This window comes from Colius striatus, chromosome 9 (assembly GCF_028858725.1).
Source record: "Colius striatus isolate bColStr4 chromosome 9, bColStr4.1.hap1, whole genome shotgun sequence".
NCBI classification, from domain to species: Eukaryota; Metazoa; Chordata; class Aves; order Coliiformes; family Coliidae; genus Colius; species Colius striatus.
In genome coordinates, this window is record NC_084767.1 from 32,687,478 (window position 1) to 32,709,706 (window position 22,229).

General features: G+C 40.4%; 1 protein-coding gene across 9 annotated transcripts in view; it reads right to left on the minus strand.

Annotated features, from left to right (window-relative positions):
• Positions 1-22,229, minus strand: part of ANKRD44 (ankyrin repeat domain 44) — a 145,173-nt gene that overhangs the window by 68,869 nt on the left and 54,075 nt on the right. For all 9 annotated transcript variants that reach the window (XM_062002233.1, XM_062002232.1, XM_062002230.1 and 6 more), the window contains exon 2: positions 12,656-12,739. In XM_062002233.1, coding sequence (XP_061858217.1) covers positions 12,656-12,739 — 84 coding nt within the window. The remainder of the gene's footprint in view (positions 1-12,655; positions 12,740-22,229) is intronic.

A 22,229-nucleotide genomic window follows, 5' to 3' on the forward strand; every position in this document is an offset into this window, starting at 1 on the left:
AATCAAACATCAAATTACAATCTACCAGTGCTAAATACTGTAAGGTAGTAACACATTCAACACTTACTGCAAATGACAACAACACAAAACCCCTACTGGTATTTTACACTCTCCCTGAAACATATCTCTGAGCCTGTCAAGTAAAGTGCCACTTCTAACATACCCAAGAGGTCATCAACCACAAGCTATTTTGGACTATATTCAAAGTATGCTATAAATGTGGACAAATCAGTGCAGAACCATTTGTCATGTGAATGCCGAAAAATGATTTCCAGCACTGCAAGACACAGAGCCATTCGTCATGAGAATAAGCCGTATTTAATTTTTATATTTGAATGTTTTTTCCAATCATATATACTCTATGTACTCCTCAAGTTCTGCTGCAGTGGATTTTGAGCTTACATACTGGGTATGCACATATAAAATTCAGAAGACAGATTGCATGACACCTTGGTTGTCCCAGCTCAGAGGGAAAGATATTTTACAGAACTTCACCTCCTTACATACTAGGCAAATTAAAGCCATATTAAGCAGTTTCTGTTCCCCAGTGTGTGCTCAAGAACTGAAATCATAAACTGGATTCTCTCATATGCTCTGTTCCTACGCTATAATCCACCACAAGTTAGCTTTTACAGGCTATATGAGTGCTTATGAGACCTTTCTTAAATATTTCTTTGTATTACCTACCTGAAGGCTATCCAGGTCAAAAAAATATACTAAGATTGATTAAACATTTGTACAAAAATAGTCAGGTTTATTTGCTTTTTTAACTTGTTCATTTGAATGCATGAATCTCTTTAGCACAGAATAGTAATTGTAATAGCTATTGTACCTGTCAGTGATAAATGTTGTGGTAGCTTCTTGCAACACAGCCAAGTTTGGCAACAGAACTAAGTAGTTTGAAGTTGAATGCTAATGACACAAAACTTAGCAATTTTCTGTATCAAGGAACAAAGGCTATTCAGTGCTCTATTGATTATAAGCAATATTTTACCCTAAATTTTAAATCTGATGGAAAATTGATAGTTGAGGGAAGAAAAGACATGAAACAAAACTAGAACTTTTATCTTTCTGTAACAGGAATAACTCTGTAAATATTCTCAGTTTTCACTTTTTAAAATCAATGCACAATCCTACCAAAATAAGTAAGAATCAAGTCTTCAGACACAGAAGGGTTTAGTCACTCAACTGAATTAAAGCTTAATTACTCCAAGAGGTAAACAATCTAAACTTTCTCCATTTATCACAACCAAGCATAAATCAGAGTTCACCCTCATGAACAAGCAGATGACAAAAGGCAATGTGTGGTATAGAAAATTAATAACACATGAAAGAGCCCTACAGGCAGCATTTTCAGGACTTTAGCAGGGAAAAGTCCACACACAACGCCTGCAACTGAGCGTGCAGTTGAGCAACTCTATGAAGGAACATCTTCAAGTTCCTGTTTACACTCCGCACAAGGCTGACACAGAAATAGAGGAACTGAGACATCTGCATGTCTGTCCAACTACACTCGAGTCCTCCTCAAAGCCATATATCACTTCAGGAACATTTAAATAGCCCAATGGCTTTGCATCTGGCCTGAAGACTACTCACAGAACCACAGAATCACGGAATCTTAAGCTATGGACACTCAGCTACAGATGTCACTGTGGCACAATCATAGTAAAAGGGGTACAAATAAGTAAATCAATACTGACCTAAAGACTGAAGACAATAAACACAGAAAGATCTGGCAATATCCCAAATGTGAACATATATCATCAAGGCAAGGAGAGGAGGCAGGGGGAAGAAATTAGAACAGGATTATAAATAGCACTAAGACAAATGATCAGACCTGCTTCAAGTGTAGTTCTGAGAGGAACGAAAAATCAGTAAGAAACAGTAATACAAGCTAAACAATGACTAGAGAATAATGCTGAAATGAGAGAAACATTCTCTCTCAAAAATAGCGTTAGTGATTTACATTACTTCACAAAAAAGATGATGGTATATTTTAACATTATTTGTACTTTTTTTGATTGAGCTTATTAATTATTTATAAACAGGCCATTGAGGACAGAAGGCCTCATGAAGAAAAACACTCAACACACACTTAAACTGTTCAAGTGATCACAGTGACACTGATAAGGCTCTTCACAGGCTTAAAGTTAAGGCCAGTCCTTAAGTGCTTTATTGGATCAGTGCCCCAGAGCACGTGAAGATTAGGAGCATGGTGGCTTGGATGAATCACATCAGCTTATGTAACATACTCAGAAAAAGGGCAACGTTAAGAAACAGGGCAAAAGCTTCTCCTCAACACAGCCTACATCTCAAAATGAATTTGAACTTTTTTATCAACCGCAGCTGTTCAGATCAGAAGATGTCTTGGGCAGTTATTTACTACTAAAATATAAGTGAAACTGCTACAGAAAATAAATGCCTGTATCCTCTTTTTGTCACCATACTGCCTGTGCAGCCAAACAGGAACACCTCAGCACAGAAGGAAGTGGCAGAGAAATCAATTTAATTGAGTTTGCCTAGTAAGAAGTGTTTGGATTCTCACCACCTCCAAGTGAGCAGGGATCTGCCTGAGGGACAGAATAAACTAAACTGTATTAGAGGCACATGAATGGCTACAACTTTCATTAATACAAGTCTAAACAAACCAAACCCAGAAAAACATTCTTACTCATTATAGCACAAAGTAGCTGGTACCATTAAATAACTTAAATGTTCAGACACAACTTGACTTCAGGAAAATTAAATATGAAGAACTGGTTAAGAACTATTTAAGAGGCTAAAAGCAAATAAACAGCTACTTCTTGGGCTATTTACAACCACTCAGAGCCAAAAGCTGATGCTGTGCAAAGAAAATCTCTGCTGCTTCAAGGATTTCCTTTCTCTCACAGGTTCTTTTATCAGAGCCTGTAATTCACAAAGGAAATTTAAATGCTTAACTGTGAGCACTAGCTGGGAGGTGAAAGTCAACCTGTATAACTCATTAGAACTCATGAGTTCTTTCTTTCGCTACTACCAGTCACAGAAGTTACCATCTCAAACTGTAGATCCTGGTTCCAGCATCTCTCATCCCCTCAGTCTTCAGTTTGCCTTCAGAAACAAAGATCTCTCTGGACTGAGTCCTTACTTGTCAAGTACGCTTGAGGCAGAAGAGGCAAATGCACTCATCTTCTAGAGATGAGAAAAAGTATCTTCTCTCTCCCACCCCATCTAACATTTTCCTTCTATGAGGCTGACAATAGATTTCATGATACAACTACATTAAAAAAAAAATACTAATCTTAGATTGATAGAAATTATTATCCCAAATTAATGGAAATATTTTTCATCTTTATAGCAGTGAGTTTCCAACATAAGGCTCAAAAGCTAGAACTAAATAACTCCATTTTTATAAATGCAATATTGCTTTTTGGGAGGTTGATGACATGGGAGCATACATCACTCATAAATTGATGGGAAAAGCATGGTATTTCAGGCTGACATTGCTGCCTTTGGAGAATGTGAAGCAGCTACAGCCAAACCCTGTCATGAGCTCTTAATGGCCTTTATAACCTTAACTGTCTCAAACATTATGAGGGCAACAATAACATGAGTCACTAGCACGGACAGATATATAGAGATACACACACACACACATTATGTATTAAAAAAACCTTAGTACCCATTGGTATATTAGCACGCTCTACAAAGCAACTCCCAATACTTTAGTACACTCAGAAAACTCCAGCAGAATCTTCTTCACAGTTCAAACATCTTCTTAATAAAATACAAAGAATTATACTTATTTTATGAAAGAAAAAATTATTTCTTCTGAAGTCATGCTGGTTGCGTTGCATCACAAACATCCATTTTAGTATTCAGTTTCCTCACACTCCTGACAATTGCTCAGAATTTCCTTCTTATGGAAAAAAAAATATTCTCCAGCACTTCCCACTTAAATCAACAGCATATCAAACCACTAAATGACCACTTGAAATTTAGCCAGCACCAAACTGTCATATTCTGTCAAAGCAGAAGGCTTCCAAAGCTCTTGAATAAATCCTCCAGAAGACGTTTCAGCATAGTAGAACTACATCTAGAAAAGGCATGTTTACTTCCAGGACAGCTTTATTCTCCTGTGTGTCTCCATAGTCCCAAAAAGGAAATCATCATTCCTTGGAAGAATGCAGAGACAAGGGTCTGGTTCCCAAGATTACTGAAATACATATTACAGTCTCTCTTAGTCCCAAATCAAACTGAATGACAAGCAGTTTTTCACATTACCTACCCCAAACATATAGAGCCCTTTGACATGGCTTGAACCCGTAGGAATAACTACAGCCTACCTAGATTTGATGGCTCTGCAGATCTCTTTTCACTAAAATAAGACAAATTCCTCTAAATTATTACCTCCTCCTAACCTATGTTGTTTTAGTGTGAGTGGGGGACCATTTGCCCAAGCAGCTCTTGGCAGCGCTGAGCAGTAAGAAGGAGCTTCTTCATCTGGAAAAGTATTGAGCAAAGAGTCGTAGATCAAAAGAGTCGTACATCAAAGATCACTATGGAGCAACCATGCTCCAGTAGAAGGAATTAAGTTTTGGGAAGGCAGATGTTGCCTTCAACAGTACCACTGTCGGGAGGGTGGCATGGGAGAAATATATGTATACTCTTTACTTTTATAAAAATACAAATGCAATAGAAGATATTCTGGGGAAATCAAAGTTTTGCATCTCTTTTGTTTTTCAGGGCTTTATCCAAGAAAACAACAACAAAAAAGTCGCATTAGAGGATAAAGAGTAAAAACAGGGAAAGAAATGTCTGGTTTGGCTTGCAAACTTCTCATCCAATTGGGGAGAAGGTTTTTTTCTAAATTTTTTTTTTGCCTTTTTTGTTTGACCCTGGAATTTTTAAAGGGAAGCTAAAATGGAAGACTGAGACCAAACCAGAAATTTTATAGGAAAGTTTTTGGTTTAGTGATTAGAAAATCACAACATAGCACATAAGAACTGGACTCTGCATATGTAGGGTGCTGCTCAGCTGCATGTATTAGATCCCACTGGATCCAGAATAATCCCTAGATTTTGGGAGTCCTTCCTCACTCTTCAGAAAGTAAAAAATCACCCCCAAGTTCCTCATCTACACTCACTTACCATGATCACCCAGATATCTCTAAATGTATCAAAAGACAAGTGTAGAAGATGTCTACTTGAAATGAATCTGTAGGTCTGTATGGTCCATCCCAACATCTCAAGTGTCTTGTGAAACTGCCCACAGACAGACCACTTTTCCCCTGCTGATAGTGTGTGTTCAGTACTCAGTGGTAGGGAATTGCTGACTGCCAGACAACTATAACTCTATCCAGGTCCTCAAGGTGCAAAAGTAGCATCATCTTCTCCCAAAGCATAGCTAGGGACTGGAGAGGCCAAAGTGACCATTACAGTGGCAGAACAAACTAATATCACACTTCTAAGCTAAATAGTTTCAGCTTCCACTTTGTTGCAAAAAGTGACAATTACAGCAGCATAGGTTTCCCAGCTTGGAAAAATACTAATTATTTTACCAGATAAAAAAAAGTGTAACATTCTGAACTTCTCATTTCTTTAAACTCTTTCCTCTGAGATTAATTTTCATATAGTAAGTATGCATAGACAGCCCTAATTTTGCATAGATTCTCCATGTGCTTTTTCCTTTTGTCCTCCAAATACCCCTCTTGCTGCAGATTCAAAAAAATCCCAATTTTTAGAACTTCAGAAATCCGGAAAGCTTGCTGCAAAAACTGAGTTTTATTTTCCTTCCCTATCCTATCTATATTTCAATTATTCCAATATTAACACAGCTAATGAAAACGATCAACAAAGTACATATTGCTGCCAAAAAGTGTCAGAATTTCCTCTCACATGACAACAAAGCACTAGAGAAACACTAACATGGAAGTAATTAAAACATTCTTAAAATAGAAATGTAAGCATGTGGTGCAAACAGTCAGCTCACAGCCCAGGGAGGAAAAATGCTATTTTCTGATCTTTCTTTGGCGACATTTTAAGTATTTGACACTTGTCTGCAATCACTAATCACTATCCAGAACAGAATTTGTGTTGACCACTATTTTTCTCATTATTACAAAGCATAGCTTTGGGTTTCATTCCTTTTAAAACAGCTGTTCAGACAAAGCATTCTTACATTTTAGCATCATTACATTTAGCAGGCTTTTAGCATCTTAAATTGTGTTCAATTACTTTTTTCTGTTAAGGACTATAGTACTTATCATGAGGAGCATCAGGGAACATGAGTGAGAGATAGACTTCTGGGATCATACCCTACCCTTCCTGCAGCAGGTCAAACAGGGTGATACAACACCTAACCTAACAGGAGGATTCTCATTCCTCTCCTTGCCCAGATGAATCTAGCAACTCAAGGGACATGGCAACAGGCTGCTGCCTGCACAGCAAATGAGCATCTTCTGCAACTACTCCACCTTCTCAGGTGTCCTTATCCTCACAGAACAGGTATATGGCTCTGCAAATAGAGTTGAAACAGTGATCAGGATGAGGGTTCACCCTGACTGGAGGAGTTAACAACATTCAGAGAGCCAGTGCCCAACATCAAAACTATAAAGCAGAAAAAAAGATGAGTAATCGTCATAGGAGACTCCCTTCTGAAGGAAACAGAAAGGCCAATATGCAGACTCAACCACCTTCTTAGGGAACTCTGCTGCCTCCCTGGAGTGCAGATAAAAGATGTGAGGAGAAAACTCCCAACTCCAGTACAGCCATTGGATTATTACCTATCATCCATTATTGATTTTTCATGTGGACAGCAATAAAGTAGTGACCAGAAGTTTAAAAGCTATCAAGGGAGATTTCGGGGACTTGGGATGGCTGGTAAAGAGATCAAGAGCACAAGTAGTGTTCTTCTCTATCCCTTTGGTTATGGGGAAAGATGAGGTACCTGGAAAAAACATTAATACCTGCGCCAAGACTGGTGCTACTGACAAAATTTTGGGGTTTTTATCATGGGGCAGTTTACAGGGCACCAGGGCTACTTCAAAGAGATAGGCTATACCTGTCACAAAGAGGAAAAAGGATACTGGGCCAAGAGTTAGTGGGTCTAGATTTGAAGGGGGAAAGGGGTAAAACCAGGCTTGACAGAGGGTGTAGCATGCTGGTGTCTGAGGGATGGTCTGCTGCCAACACCCTTGGGTCTGCCACTTCAGTGGAGGCAGGAGATGGAGATCTTTGTGGAAGCAGGGAGACAAGTGTTAATGTGCTGGGGGCCACAGAAACCCTTGAAAATGGTCACGTGAGGGTCAGGACTTCTTCCCTGGATCAGTAACCCATCTGAAGTGCATCTACACCAACGCACACAGTGTGGGCAAAAAATAGGAAGAGCTGGAAGCCACTGTGCACCAAGGGAAGCGTGACATCACCACTACTACAGCAAGGATGAGTCACATGACTGGAGTATTACACTGGATGGCTACAGACTCTTCAGAAGGGTCAGGCAGGGCAGGAGAGGTGGAGGGGTAGCCCTCTATGTTAGGGAGTACCTTGACTGTTTAGAGGTCAGTAATGGGGAGGATAGGGTTGAGTGTTTATGGGTAAGAATCAGTGGGAAGGACAACAAGGGGGATGTCATGGTAGGAGTCTGCTACAGATTGCCCAATCAGGATGAGGAGGTAGATGAGATGTTCTTTAGGCAGTTGGGAAAACTCTCAGGATCACTGGCCCTTGTTCTCAAGGGGGACTTCAACCTATTGGATGTCTGCTGGGAATACAGCACAGCAGAGAGGAGACAGTTCAGGAGTTTCCTGGAGTATGTGGAAGATCACTTCTTCACACAGCTGGTGAGAGAGCCAATGATGGAACTTGCTGGACCTGGTGTTTGTAAACAGCGAAGGTCTTGTGGGGGATGTGATGGCTGGAGGCTGCCTTGGGCATAGCGATGTGAGATGACTGAGCTCGTGATCTTCAGAGGAGCAAGAAGGGAGGTCAGTAGAACTGTTATTTTAGATTTCCAGACTTTGACCTGTTTAGGAGGTTGTTTGCCAGTGCCCCTTGGCAGGCAGTCCTTAAGGGCAAAGGAGTTCAGGAAGACTGGATATTCTTCAAGAAGAAAATCTTAAAAGATGTAGGATCAAGCTGTCCCCATGTGCAAGAAGATGAGCCAGTGGGGCAGAAGACTGTCCTGGCTGAATAGGGAGCTTCTGTGGAGCTCAGGAGGAAAAAGAGAATTTATGATCTTTGGAAGAAAGGCCAAGCAGCTCAAGAGTACTACAAGGATGTTGTGAGGTCATGTAGGGAGAAAATTAGAAGGGCCAAGGCACAATTAGACTTAAGCTGGCCACTGCTGTAAAAGACAGTAAGAAAAGTTTCTATAAATCTATCAGCAACAAAAGGAGAGCTAAAGGAAATCTTCACCTTTTAATAGATGCAGAAGGAAGCTTAGTGACCAAGGATGAGGAAAAAGGCTGAGGTACTTAATGCCTTCTTTGCCTCAGTTTTCAACAGTAAAACTAGGTGTTCTCTAAGTGCCCGTCTTCCTGAGCTGGAAGACAGGGGCAGAGGACAGAACAAAGTCCCCTTAGTCCAAGGGGAAATGGAGTGTGACCTGCTGTTCCATCTTGACTCATGCAAGTCCACAGAGCCGGAAGAGATCTACCTGAGGGTGCTGAGAGAGCTGGCAGAAGTGCTTGTCAAGCCACTTTCCACCACCTGCCAGCAACCCTGGCTTACTGGAGAGGTGCCAGTGGGCTGGAGGGTGGCAAATGTGATACTTGTCTGAAAGAGGGCCGGAAGGAAAATCCTGGGAACTACAAGCCTGTCAGCCTGATCTTGGTGCCTGGGGAAGGTTCTAGAACAAATCATCCTGCATGTCACTGTGAGACACATACAGGACAACCAAGGGCTCAGGTCCAGTCAGCATGGCTTTTTTTGTGAAAGGCAGGTCCTGCCTGACTAACCTGATCTCCTTCTATGACAAGGGGACTGTTGTGGTTTTGCCCAGTCAGCAATGAAGCACCATGATATGTCTCTTGCTTGGTGTCCCCCATCTACCCCCACCCTCTTTGGGATGGCAGAGACCCAGTGAAATGGGAGGAAAAAAGATAAGCAAGGTTGTTGTGGATTGAGACAAGGGCAGGGAGGGCTCACTGTCAATTACGGTCCTGGGCAAAACAGAATCCAGTACTCAACTTAGAGAGGAAAGTAGGAAAGTTTATTCTACTACCTACAAGAAACAGAAGAGAAGCAAAAAGGGGGTAGGATGATGAGAAAATTACAACCAGTACTTTTAAGATCTCCCTCTCCCATCCCTCCTTTCTTCCCAGGCCCAGCTCACTGCTCCTGATATCTCTACCTCCTCCTCCTTCAACAGCTATGGGGGGCAGGGAATGGGGGATGTGTTCAGTCCTTCATAGATGGGCTCTGCTGCTTCTCTCTTCTCAGATGAGGACAACTCCTGGCATTATCCCCCTGCTCTGACACAGGGTCCCTCCCCCAGGACACAGTCCTTAATGAACTTCTCTGATGTGGATTCTTCCCAGCAGCTACAGCTTCTGCCGATAAAGGGACCCTCATACGGACAGTCGTTAACGAACTTCTCTGGTGTGGGTTCTTCCCAACAGTTGCAGCTTCTGCAGATACAGGGTCCCTCCCTTGGGATATGTCCTCTTCTGGGCATAATTTTAACAAACTTCTTTGGCGTGGCTTCTTCTCCACAGTTACAGCTTCTGTGAATATGGGGTCCTTCCCATGGGACACGGCCTCCTCTGGCCATAGTCACTGCCCCAAGCACGGGGTCTTTAATGAAGTGAGTCATTGCCCCGTGCAAACAAATCACTGTTTCACCAGTCCTCTCTGCAAGATGCAGGGGAGTCTCTGCACTAGCACACCTCCTCCTCTCTTCCCTCACTGACCTTGGAGTCTGCATAGTCCCTTGTCTCTCTCTCCCAACTCCTTGCACCACCACCAGCTGGAAAAGAAGAAGGGGCAGAAGAATGAAGAACCCTCCTCTTCCAGCTTCTTTCTTAAAAAGTGATCGTGAAGGTGCCTAGTTGGCTCAGCCCCAGAAGTGGGTCTGGCTCAGAGCTGGGGAGAGTTTCGAGCAACTTCTTACAGGAGCCACCTTTACAGCCCCTTCCCCATTACCAGAAATGGCTGTCATGTCAAACCATGACAAGGACCCACTTAGTGGATGAGGGAAAGGATGCAGATGTGGCCTACCTGGACTTTGGCACAGTCTCCCACAGCATCCTCCTGGAGAAACTGGCTGCCCATGGCTTAGATGAACCTATTCTGTATTGGGTGGAAAACTGGCTGGATGGCAAGTCCAAGAGAGTGGTGGGGAAGTGGTGCTCCTCAAGGGCTTGGTGTTGGGGCCTGTTCTGCTTAACATCTTTATCAATGATCTGGATGAGGGGATAAGGTGCACCGCCACTAAGTTTGCTGATGACATCAAGTTGGGAGGATGCATAGGTGTGCTTGAGGGCGAGAAGGCCCTTCGGAGGGACCTGGACAGGCTGAAGCAATGGGCTGAGGCCAATTGTATGAGGTTTAACAAGGCCCAGTGCCAGGTCCTGCACTTGGGCCACAACAACCCCATGCAACACTACAGGCTTGGGGAAAAGTGGCTGGAAAGCTGTCCAGCAGAAAGGGGCCTGAGGGTGCTGGTCGACATTTAGCTGAACAGGGGCCAGCAGAGTGCCCAGGTGGCCAAGAAGGCCAATGGTATCCTGACCTGGATCAGAAACAGTGACCAGCAGGACCAGAGAAGTGATTGTCTCCCTGTATTCAGTGCTGGTGAAGCTGCACCTCAAATACTGTGTTTAGTGTTGGACTCCTCACTACAAGAAGGACACTGAGGTGCTGAAGCATGTCCAGAGGCAGGTGACAAAGCTGGTGAAGAGTTTGGGGCACAAGTCTGATTAGGAGCAGCTGAGGGAGCTGGGATTATTTAGCCCGGAGAAGGCTGAAAGGAGACATGATCACTCATTACCTCAAAGAGGGATGTAGCGAGGTGGAGATCAATCTGTTTGTTCTCTCCAGTAATGAATAATAGGACAGGAGAAAATGGGCTCAAGTTGCAGCAGGGGAAGTTTAGATTGGAGATCAGGAAGAACTTTTCCACAGAGAGAGTTAAGAAGCATTGGAAGGAGCTGCCCAGGGAGGTGGTGGAGTCACCATCCCTGCAGATACTTAAAAACACATAGATGAGGTGTTGAGAAACATATTTTGTGATGGGCTTGGCAGTGTGAGGTTACTGGTTGGACTCGATGATGTTAAAGGTCTTTTCCAACCAAAATGATTCTTCATTTAATTATTCATTTAATATCACACCTGACAGTTGAGAGCATCTCCCTAGTGACCATCACTACCACACTTGCAGCCAAAGAATACAAAAACACTTGAGAACCCTACAAAAATCTTGTACAGGAAATGCTATTTTGAAAAAAAATTACATGAGATACAGAGGAAATTTTAGGATTGTGTTCATCTAGGTTGTTTGCTGGGGGCGGAGAGGGTGTTGGTTGGTTTTATGCCTTTTCTTTGTTTTTTTAAGCCTGTCAGGGAAAACAAATAAGGAGGAAATTCAAGGGAGATGATGCTTTAAGCACGCATTTTTAGGAACTTATTTCAACGAAACAACCAGGTACTGAAAATCACAAGGAAAGCCTAATATCAAGGTCTTCTTTCATCAGACTGTTCATTTAAAATAGCAGCAAGGAAACTTCCACTGGACAGCAAAGGGAGTGGAGTCCCAGTTAACTGAATCTGGAGGATCACTTCTCTAGTTCCTTTCTGCAGCTCTGACCAGATGGTTAGACTCCACTGCCTACAAAAGCTGCAGTGCTAAGGCTACACCAGACAAACTGCTAGAGGTAGCTATGAACAATCTGATGGCTTTACATCAGAGAAAGACATGGAAAAAAAGAAGGTTGATTCAAAAAGCCCAGGAAACACCTGGAAATCGCCATTCTGCTTCTGTTTTATATTCTCATCACTTTCCTCAGCTGCAGATTGTAGAACTGGCAGGGTTCATTTCTAACAGTACAGATTTGTTAAAATCAAAGAGAGGAAAAAAGGACATAAAACTTCTGCAAAAAAGACCAAGTTCAAATGAAGATTTTTTAAAAAACTTTATTTTTTCACTGCCAAAACACTCAAATACTACTTGTTTACAACTGCTTAGCATTGCTCTGGCTAGAATAAGCTAATCTGCAGAACAGTGATTCCTTTGTGGGCAAATGACAGCCAAGTTACTGCTTTAGTACTCTCACTGCCGAGACCTTTAGTGAGGCTTTATTTCAAGTACAGTCAAATGTTGAATAACAGCTCCTGATCTGCAAAGACTCTTCACAAAAGGAAACTCTACTGAGAGTAAAAATATGCAGCTTTCAGCTGTTTTCATTCATTTTCTCAGTAATAGAGAAAACTGTCCCTGACTGACCTGCACATTTGGAGTAATTACCATACACATACAAAACTTAAAGTCACCTGCTGGAGATATTTATATTTCAGACTACTAATTAGGATTCCACTGAAACTCTGTATCTCCAACTTCCAAATAACTTCCATTCTGCTACATGTTAATTACTAAGGACATGATTAACTGTTCATTGCAATAGTTTATAAGAACGGTGCATGCAGATCACAGGCATATAACATGCCAAGTCACATACCAAGGCGTTGACATCCTCAGTTTTGTAGATCAACATTCGTATTTCTTCTGGATCGCCACTGAAAATCGCTTGGACCAGTGGTGGCTGGAAAAGTAAAATAGAAGCAGCATTACAGGTTTGTTCATATTCTGTTTAAAAGAAGAGCGTATGATTCCTACTAACATTTATTAATGCAGCCCATAGAAGTTGTCTGACCCCAGTAACAAATCGCCAAGCATATCTCATCTGTAAGAACTATCAGTTTGCTTGAAAATAAATTGAAATCATGAATATGTTGGTATGTATCATGAGCGTGTGTGTGCACAGAGACTCCCATTAGAATGGCAACTTTTGTCAACAACACACAATTAGCCCAGATGTTCTCCTTGGCATGTAAGGGGAAAACTAATTACACCAGATGTGCAACACACATTTAGAAACAGAACATTATGCAGATAATGAATTTCTGGGTAATTACTAAAAATCTTGTCTCTTTTTACTGCATAAACACACAACGAGTATGGTTAATTTTAACCACCCAAGAAGCAAAACAATTATCTTATTGTTTCAAATCTGTTATTATGCTATTATGAATGGGAATGCATAAATAAATAATCAGGCATACAGGAAAAACAATATGCCACGCTCATTCCTCTGGCAATGCTGGTGTCACTGTCTGTCAGTGGGAAGGTGTGTTGCATATATTCAGCTGCTCTGTCACATGTCCAGAGCTGGCAATTTCAGTCCTCTGTCTGGGTTTGCTCTGGACTCCCAGCAGCAAACATCCAGCTTACTAACCAAGCTGGCAGAACACAATTTACAGAATTAAAAGAACAAAAATCTTGCTGCCAGAGCCTCCGAAAAAGAAGGGGACAAACTACAAAGGTACCTACCCCATGAAGCACGTAGATGAAATGTGTGGTGGCCCTACTTCCCTGTCATCCCTCCTAAAGGGAGTGTGTGCTCTCACAAGCTCACTGCCCAGCTCCAAGTTCCCTCATGTTCCTACCAGATAAAAAGATTTTGTGGTGCCATGCAATCATCAGAAACTAAAACAACTCTGCAAAACGGAAGCATGCATGGCTACTGAAGCACATAAAACAGCAACAGCTCTTAAGACTCTGAAGAATTTACAGAATCACACAGAATCACAGAATGGGGGTTGGAACGGACCTTTAGAGATGATCTAGCCCAACCCCCTGCAGAAGCAGGCCCACCTAGATTGGGTCGCACAGGAATACATCCAGGTAGGTCTTGAAGACCTCCAAGGAGGTCTATCTTGTAAAAAGGTTCTCTCAAAATTCACAAACAAGATGGAAGAAAAGAGGAAATACCAGATGCCCAATCTTTTCACTGCAGAATTCATCATATTAAAATGTGGAAAATACATTTCTAAGCTGATGGAGTCTATTTTAAGATACATTAATCCCTTTTGTCCTTGAGAAACACTCATGCTGGAATTCTATTCTTGCCAATCCTCTGACGATAAAAGGACTAAAGCAGCATCTTGTATCACAACTATCTGCAGTCTTACATACTGCAGTGGCTGTTTGAAAAATAAGGAAAAAAAAATTACACTTCACTTGAACAATTTACCATACTTCCTTCCCACCCATGTCAGAACGGCCACTATGTCCCACTGAAAGATGCAAACACCACATCTCAGAGTCTGATCTATTTCCCCTCATCTGCCAAACTCTAACAAATCAGAATTTTGCTAAGAGCAAGACGGTCTCATTTTTGCATTTTTCTCTACCAAAAAAATTGTTTACAGCAATTATCTGATCTTATGCCCACTAGCATGCTAATAAAAAACAGCATTTCCTCGACTTAGTGCAAACCTAAAAGCTATGAGGAAACAGTGAACGCTTACAAAATTAGAATGCTCACATCAGAATATTTCTATTTCTTCTACATTTATCATAATATTTGAACAACAAACAGGAAAGCAGAGAACTCAGTTTCAAGCTGAATGGCAACACAACTCAATGGCCAAGCAACAAATGTCCAAAAGTGCCTCAGATGAGTCTCTGAACCCACTTGCTGGTACACTCAGCAACCAACAGAAGGTATCAGCCAGGCTCTGACGACATGTAAGCTAAGACTTCACATCATTGATATGAGAAAAATAAGCTTCAAATCTATTAGATTTTTTTTTCAAAAAGTTCAAGTGCTGTTGCAGGAAGTACTGCACACCATTATATTAAAAAAAAAAAAAGGAAAGTCTCTAATAAGACAGTTTGATCCTTCTTCCTTCTCCCAGAAATCTGAATCAGACATCTGGTTTTACAGGAAATGCTTGACCTTTTTGATTAACATCAGCTACTTAACATGGAAATCAGATGGAGAATAAGATTGTACTGTTTAGACCTGTAACACATACAAGATCCTTGTCTCAATTTTTATCCAGTATACTGCAGTCATATTTACTTTCAGCTCCTTGTATCAAACCCCAGTATTGATTATGCCTCTGAAGCAGGTTGTGAGTCTCACACTGAAGATATATATAACCTTTGCTGACAGGAGACACTGCCATGTACCCATTTGCAAAAGCCTCGGTCTTCCGCCCTTTTTTCCATCAGATTTACTTTTGATAAAGTACAATAGAGTCTACCATTGTAGCACCAAGAGACAGATAATAGAGAATGATCAAAGCCTGTACACTGGAAAAAACAGATAAAACAAGCACAGGTTAATAACCACCTTGAGTCACTGCCGTGCAGCCTTCTCCAATTTGCCATATTTCTAATTTAGCATTTAATGATTTTACTTAATTTTTAAAGATATTAGTTTTGAAGTGATAATTCATTGTTAAGGATTTTTTAGTGTATATTAAGACACATTAACTGTGTAAGATGCACTGTTATAATGACTTGTTCACGAAAAATATGTCAGAAGTGTGTTGCAGCATTTTAACTGCAATTTGAGGTCAGAGCAGAGAATGTACATTTGCATTCATCAGTACAATGGAAAAAGTATTGCTCCATTCAGCAGCTGACAGTGACGAAATGGAGCTTGTGCTGTTACATACACGTTGATGATGGATGTCTAATGACCTAAACAGATTACTTTCTTGATCTTCAATGATAATCACATTCATGCATGGATGTGCAACTTCAAATAACTTTGTAAAAAATAAATATAATTCCTGGTGTAGATAATAATACTTGCTTAAAGTGTCATCAAACACTTACCAAAGGAAGATACCATATATTTTTTTAAATCGTTTCTAAAATCTGTAACAACATCATTAACAGGTAATTTCATGAACAGAAATATTTTGCTCAAAAACTCTTCAAATTCAGAAGCTATTAAACACTCAAAATGAAGTAGGAAAAAACCAAAAACAAAAAGAAAGTACAGAGTTAGTTATGTAGAACTATTATTGGAATTAACCAAGGATGCTGGCTTTGGAATGATGAACAACCGTTTCATCAGCTCCCTAGAGCTTCCAAATTGTTAAAGAGAGTTTCAGTTGGGAATGTTCACTTTTTCCTGAAAATATATACCAGCAGCTAACAAAAACCTTTTCACGCTACTTCTTCTACAGAGTTATTATTGTAAGTATGAAGCTCATCAACAAGTTTTATTAGAATGTTCTTTATCTTGTGCTGTAACAAGCATTGTGGTAAAAATAAAACTTTCTCTGCAGGCTTCTTCCAATGTTGGAACATATCCCTACCTTTACTGCATAGAGGGCAATCACAAGCTAGACTTCAATACATCAGGTGAAATTCGCATGTTCAACTGAAGACGTAACGATTATCTCAGCAACAGAAAGCTTAAATCCATATGGAAGAATGTTCTGTGGCTCAACTGGTGTTCATGGAGCCAACAAGCTACACCAGCAGAAGAAATGTGGCATTGGGAAATCTCCTCCAGAGATCTGACAGCAGAGGAACACTGAGACTATTGCCAAGAGGTCTCTGAATCACATATGAGATGAAGTATTTAAGTGTACCACTTCAAGTATCATTTTAATTACTATGTTCAAAGTGACGGGCTGAAGCTTCTAGCAAACCAGTTAGTATTTTCACTGATTAACTGTGACATCTATTCAATATTTTGTCTTTAGTTTAGATATTCCTAGTCATTAACATGGACTTATTTAAGCCAGTTTTTCATTTGATAGGAGCTGGAAGCAGGTGAGGAAAAGATGATCCATTTCCACGCCAATTAGATATAACACACTATCATTTAGTCTTGAGAGTGAAACGAAGTTATATATTGATCCTTTACTTGTTCTAATTGCATTACATGAAGTTGCTGGACTAAACACCTGGATATATCCATGTACTCATTTCTCCTTAACAAACAAAGACAATGTAGCAGGACAATCATTTAAAAGTGGCATTGATTTTGTCAGTGTTTAGACAAATACCTCCTTTTTTTCCTGCAGGTACTCACATTAATCAAGATTAAAAGGCTGTCTGCAATGTCACAACACATACGTGTATTTCCTTCCACTGGTCATAACACAGACTACTTCTCTTCCTAATTTTAATTGAGGACTTTCTCCCTCTGAATATACAACACATGAATATGTGAATGTTGTTTTAACTTATAAGTCCGTAAGAATGAATGTCATTAACTGGATTTCTCTCAATTCTTTGAGTGCATTTCCCCAGTGCTTAATATTGACACAGTTCCACATATGGAAATTATTCAACACCAATCATTTTTTAACAAGGCTTGCAGTCTATTTCACTTGCATCAGGGGTTAGTCTTTCACGGTGTTTTAAGAATTAATTGCTGGGTAAACACAAAGAGAAGTTTACGCTCAACTTGTTATTCCAAAAATTGTGTTTCTGTGATCGGAATTTCTATATAGTAGTTTCTGACAGCAAAGTACTTTCACAGAGCTGGTATTTGGAGAAGAATGTCCTTGGATGGTTGCTAAGGCATATTTCAGAGTAATTACAGATTTTTACTGAATGACTCCTAAGGAATACTTATCCAATCTACTGAGAGGCTAGTGCAGAGAATCATATCTGTAAATAGGCTGTACTGGTCCTCTGGAAGCACCATGGCATTGTTCAGTGAGCAAAGATACTTACCTAGGACATTTATACTGAGCAGATGAGTAAATACCCTGTACACTGCAGTATTTCAAACACGGCAGGAATTAATTTCTTCAATTAATTTTATTCTATTTCCTTATGACCTTCCATTTTTTGCAGACTAGACCAATTATTTATAAGGACTGCATATAATCCACTGCAGAAAGGACAGTGTCTATGCCTATACATCGCTACTTATTCCAATTTGTTCCACTGTGTTTCCATGCGCAAGGACCAATAAACTTACGACACACAGAGGTATTCAACAAAACACAAATCAACACTCTTGAAAGAAAAACTCTGGGTAGACGGCACTTAAAAACATCAAGAGATTCATGTTATCTTCAACCTACTGTTTAAAGGACATAAAAGAACTGTGCTCAGACACTCTTCCCAGGCCAATGGCTTTGTAACTTGCTGTCATGCTCTGCTCCAAGTTGCTTAGAGTGATGTGCTGGGCATTTAAGTTTCATTGAAAGAATTGTTAGTTTTTCTGTAATGACTCTCCATTTCTCTCCACATCATTTTCAATTGTCTCTTTCTATTTAACTCCAAAATCTCAGGCTCTGTTCATCCTTCAGACCATAAAAAGGACTTTAGTGTCAATGGAGCAAGGTACACAGGGAATATACTTCAGAAGCAGTGGAGAATGGATCACTGCTTCATTTGCTGCTACTCTCTCCTGAGATGAGGAAAAAATGTATACATAAACTGTAACTATGTTTACTATATATTTAGCACCAAGAGAAACTTTGTATCTAATTTTTTTTTAAAAGATGAGCTAAAGGAGGTTCTCTGCTTTTGTGTGGACACCCCAAGATCTCCTGAATCTGCCCACTGCCTTAGTGCCCAAGAGCTATTGCCTCCAATCTATGGGTTCAAATAGTGAATGACAACTTCATAAAAATGCAAAGAAATAGTCTGACCAAATGCAAAAGCACCCCAGTGCATGCCTATGGCTACCAGTATGATCTAAACCTTAGGGACAGGCACCAACGGCATCAGGCAAGTATGTCTGGAAAGACATTCAGCGTGTTACAAACAATGCAAATTCTGTATTCAGTGCTTTCTGCATCTCTTCAACAACTAGATTGACGCTCAGCAATGCATAAGTGCTTCCAGAATTTCAGTAATTGTTCACAAATGTCTGAATAATTCATGGTATGTTATCATGGGTAGTTCCCACTTAGGCATGCACTAGACTTTCCCATAGCGGCTTCACAAATCAAGATTTATTTCCAGAAGTAGTTGGTGCAGAAATAGTTGGAGTATGATGATTCTAACATGATCATCAGGTATTACCATTGTAGGTAACATTAATAAAACCTGAGTTTAATCACTGGTATACATTGCTAGGTGGGTGACAATTAATTATAAGCTACCAGACAGTTACAGAAAAAGAGCAACTCCCATCTCTGCTGGGCAGCCAGGCAGCTTGTGCAGGCTGCAAAGCCTTGAGGCAGACCAGGGAAGGGCCTGTGTCCTGGGAGTACTCCCATACCTCTAGCTAAATTCGGCCAAGTGCCTGGTATCCAGTACTGATCAGACTTAGAGGCCTAATTCAGGAAATTCAGGCCTAACAAAAAAATCTTTCTGCATCTTGAGGAAGGGAAAAAAAACCCAAAGAATTAGCTTTAAGTAAACAAGTATATTTTGCAAAACTACAAGGTCTCCTTCATCACAGTTATTGTAATGAAGGGAAAAAAAGGGGAAGGGGAAGGGAAAAAAGGGGAAGGGAAAAAAAAGTACCATCACAGACAAAATGTTGAAGTAGTAGTAAAGAGGCTTTGAACAAGACTGCCCAAGGACTAGATGAAAAATACCTTCTGTTAGGGCTCTTGCTTTGAACATTGCATACATTGTGTTTGGAGGACAACCTGAAAGCACATCTCAACCCTGAAAAGGGAGCAGGGCCATCACAACACATCCTGAAATAGCTTTTAAGCTATTTCCTCTCCATGGTAGTTAGGCCCTTGTAACAGCAAACTAGGTTTGGGACTGGTAATCCAGGCTGGGCTTCCACAGACTTCTGACTCTCTGCTCCCATTCAGCAGGACCCTGATAGCTTTCACTTATACCCTCACCTGCAAAACTCTGCCGCTTTGCCCAGACCAAGAAGACAATAGATCTGATTCTATAATTAAGCATAATAACACTCAACCGTTTAGTAAGTGATGTGCAAACCAAAACATACTCCAGTTCACTTTCTCATAAGCCTGTGAAGTAACAAGAATAAACCTGATTCACACCCTTGCCTCCCCCTGCACCTCCTTTCCCTGTGCCCATCCCTTTCACCTCGTCTACTTGCCTTTTCCAAGAGATTTAACTTTTACCTCTCTCTCTACTGTCCATTTCCATGCTGCTGGGAAGTACTTTGGCGATGTACACTGAACACCTTTAATTGCAAATACACGCTGGCATTTCCAGCAACTGAGAGAAAGAAAACTACACAAAACTAAAACTGAGGAAAAACATTTCAACATTTAAAGACAGATGAAACTTTAATGCTACATTTATTTAGTCAGGCTTTCATGACACTTAAAAGGGAAAATAGCCAGAATTAACTCTAATTGTGCAGTGCTGGGCCAAGCCTAGTATTTCTGTTCACCCAATTTCTGATATGCCCTTCCGGATGGTGCAAAACAAGCCTCTCGGCAGATCTATTTCTGGCTATTCACTTGGCTCCAGATTTTGGCTGCCTCCCATTTTTCATTATGAAGCCTATCAGCTGTCCCAAGAATTGCTTATGTTTCCAGGTGAAGCAAAGGTTACATCCTGCTGTTCCTGGAATACTCAAATTCCTCTACATACCAAACATGCTGTGAGTGGCCTACGTTTTGTTAAACTTATCAGTTAAAGGCACCAAAATAATTCACAGTGTGTTAAATTTAGATCACTTCTAAAAAGGAAGAGCTAAACATACGAAAAGACATAAAAATGTCTTTTCCTTCATTGTCATTACTGTCTACTGGTCTTGATTTAAGCCATGGGATTTTGTTTTGGTTTTGGCATTTGAGTTGGAAGGGGGTAAGTTTTTTAAGTGCTTACAGATTATATCAGGAAATTAGTTAATAAATACTATCTCAAAGCTACATTAATCAAAGAGAGATAAAGACTCAGCATGCTACAGACCAGTTAAAATAAGAAAGCATTTTTTAAACGAGACGAAAATAAACATAGTACTTAACATTTGTTATATTCACCAGCATTTATTACCCATTTTAGTAGAGACAGGTCTGTCAGAGATAGCATAATAAGATTTGTTGGAATATCTACAAAGGCTGAGTATAATCAATTTAATGGTACCCTGAATTTTTCTTGTCCTTTTGAATTTGTCTATTTACAGTTCCTTAAAGTTATGTCTTTATATGAAGTGTGTTGTGTAATATCTCACAACAGATATATCAATGACATCATTAAATAATAGTCTTAGGATTGTAATGACACTATCAAAAAAAGATCCAACTCTTCTCATACATTCCCAGCAGCAAGTGCTTCACTATTAATCCATTTCAATCTTTCCTGTCACATTGATATTTTGACTCCCAGAGCCCCTCCCTTATAATCCATCTATAATCTAGGCAGGAACATGAAAGAAGGTGTGGAGCCAAGGTAGTGTTTCTGAACAAGAGTATAGCAGAGAGTACAATCTCTGGGAGCCTAAATTCCATCTGGGAATTCACTTTCGGTGAAGCCCCAAGTGAGAGGCACTGTGCCACGTTACACCACTTGCTTTCAGAAGAGCCCTGCACTTTCTCCCCACCTGAAGCACAGGTCAGAGGTGGCCAAGTAGCATTAGGTTATGAGCCTCAAGAGAAATAAAACCACCAGCAGCATGGCAGAGCAATAGCAAACCCTGGTGATAGGTCTGTTTCTTGCGAGATTCTTAAGAATAATGCAGTTAGAGGAGAAGCTCACTTGAAAGACATCAACCCTACTACTGAAAGCTTCATCTCCGCTCATTTGTCTTCAAAAACATCAGCAATTTTTACGTTTTTTACTAATTGCCTAGCTGCTGAATTCCACAAGGGAAAAAAAGAAAATATGAGTAAAATCAATTCTGTGCACAAGGGGAATGTCCTGGAGACCTAACAGGTTTATGCTGGCTACAGCTATCCATCTAAACTGACACATCTCCTCTGCTTAGTGGCATCATATCCTCTGGAGACCACTGGCATTCTGCCTTCACCCAACTCTACCATCAGCAATGGCAAAAAAGCAGAAAATAATGTAAAAAAAAATGTAAAAGGAAAGAAACAGAAATGTTGCAAGTTAATCTTCCTTCAGTTTATCAGTTATGAAACTGTGACTTATTATTCTTCTCCTCGCTGAGGTAATAGTGAGCAAGGACCTCTACAGACACTGCAGCTGGTTTAAGCAACCTTTTCATATTCCTCCTTCAGTGCAGCAACAGAGAGACTTGCCCTTATCTGGTGTCCTGGAGACTCGATGGTACATAACAATAGTCCAGTGAATCTCTATCTGTGGTATAATTCAGTGCTATATCTAATATACAAAGCATGCATTGATATTCA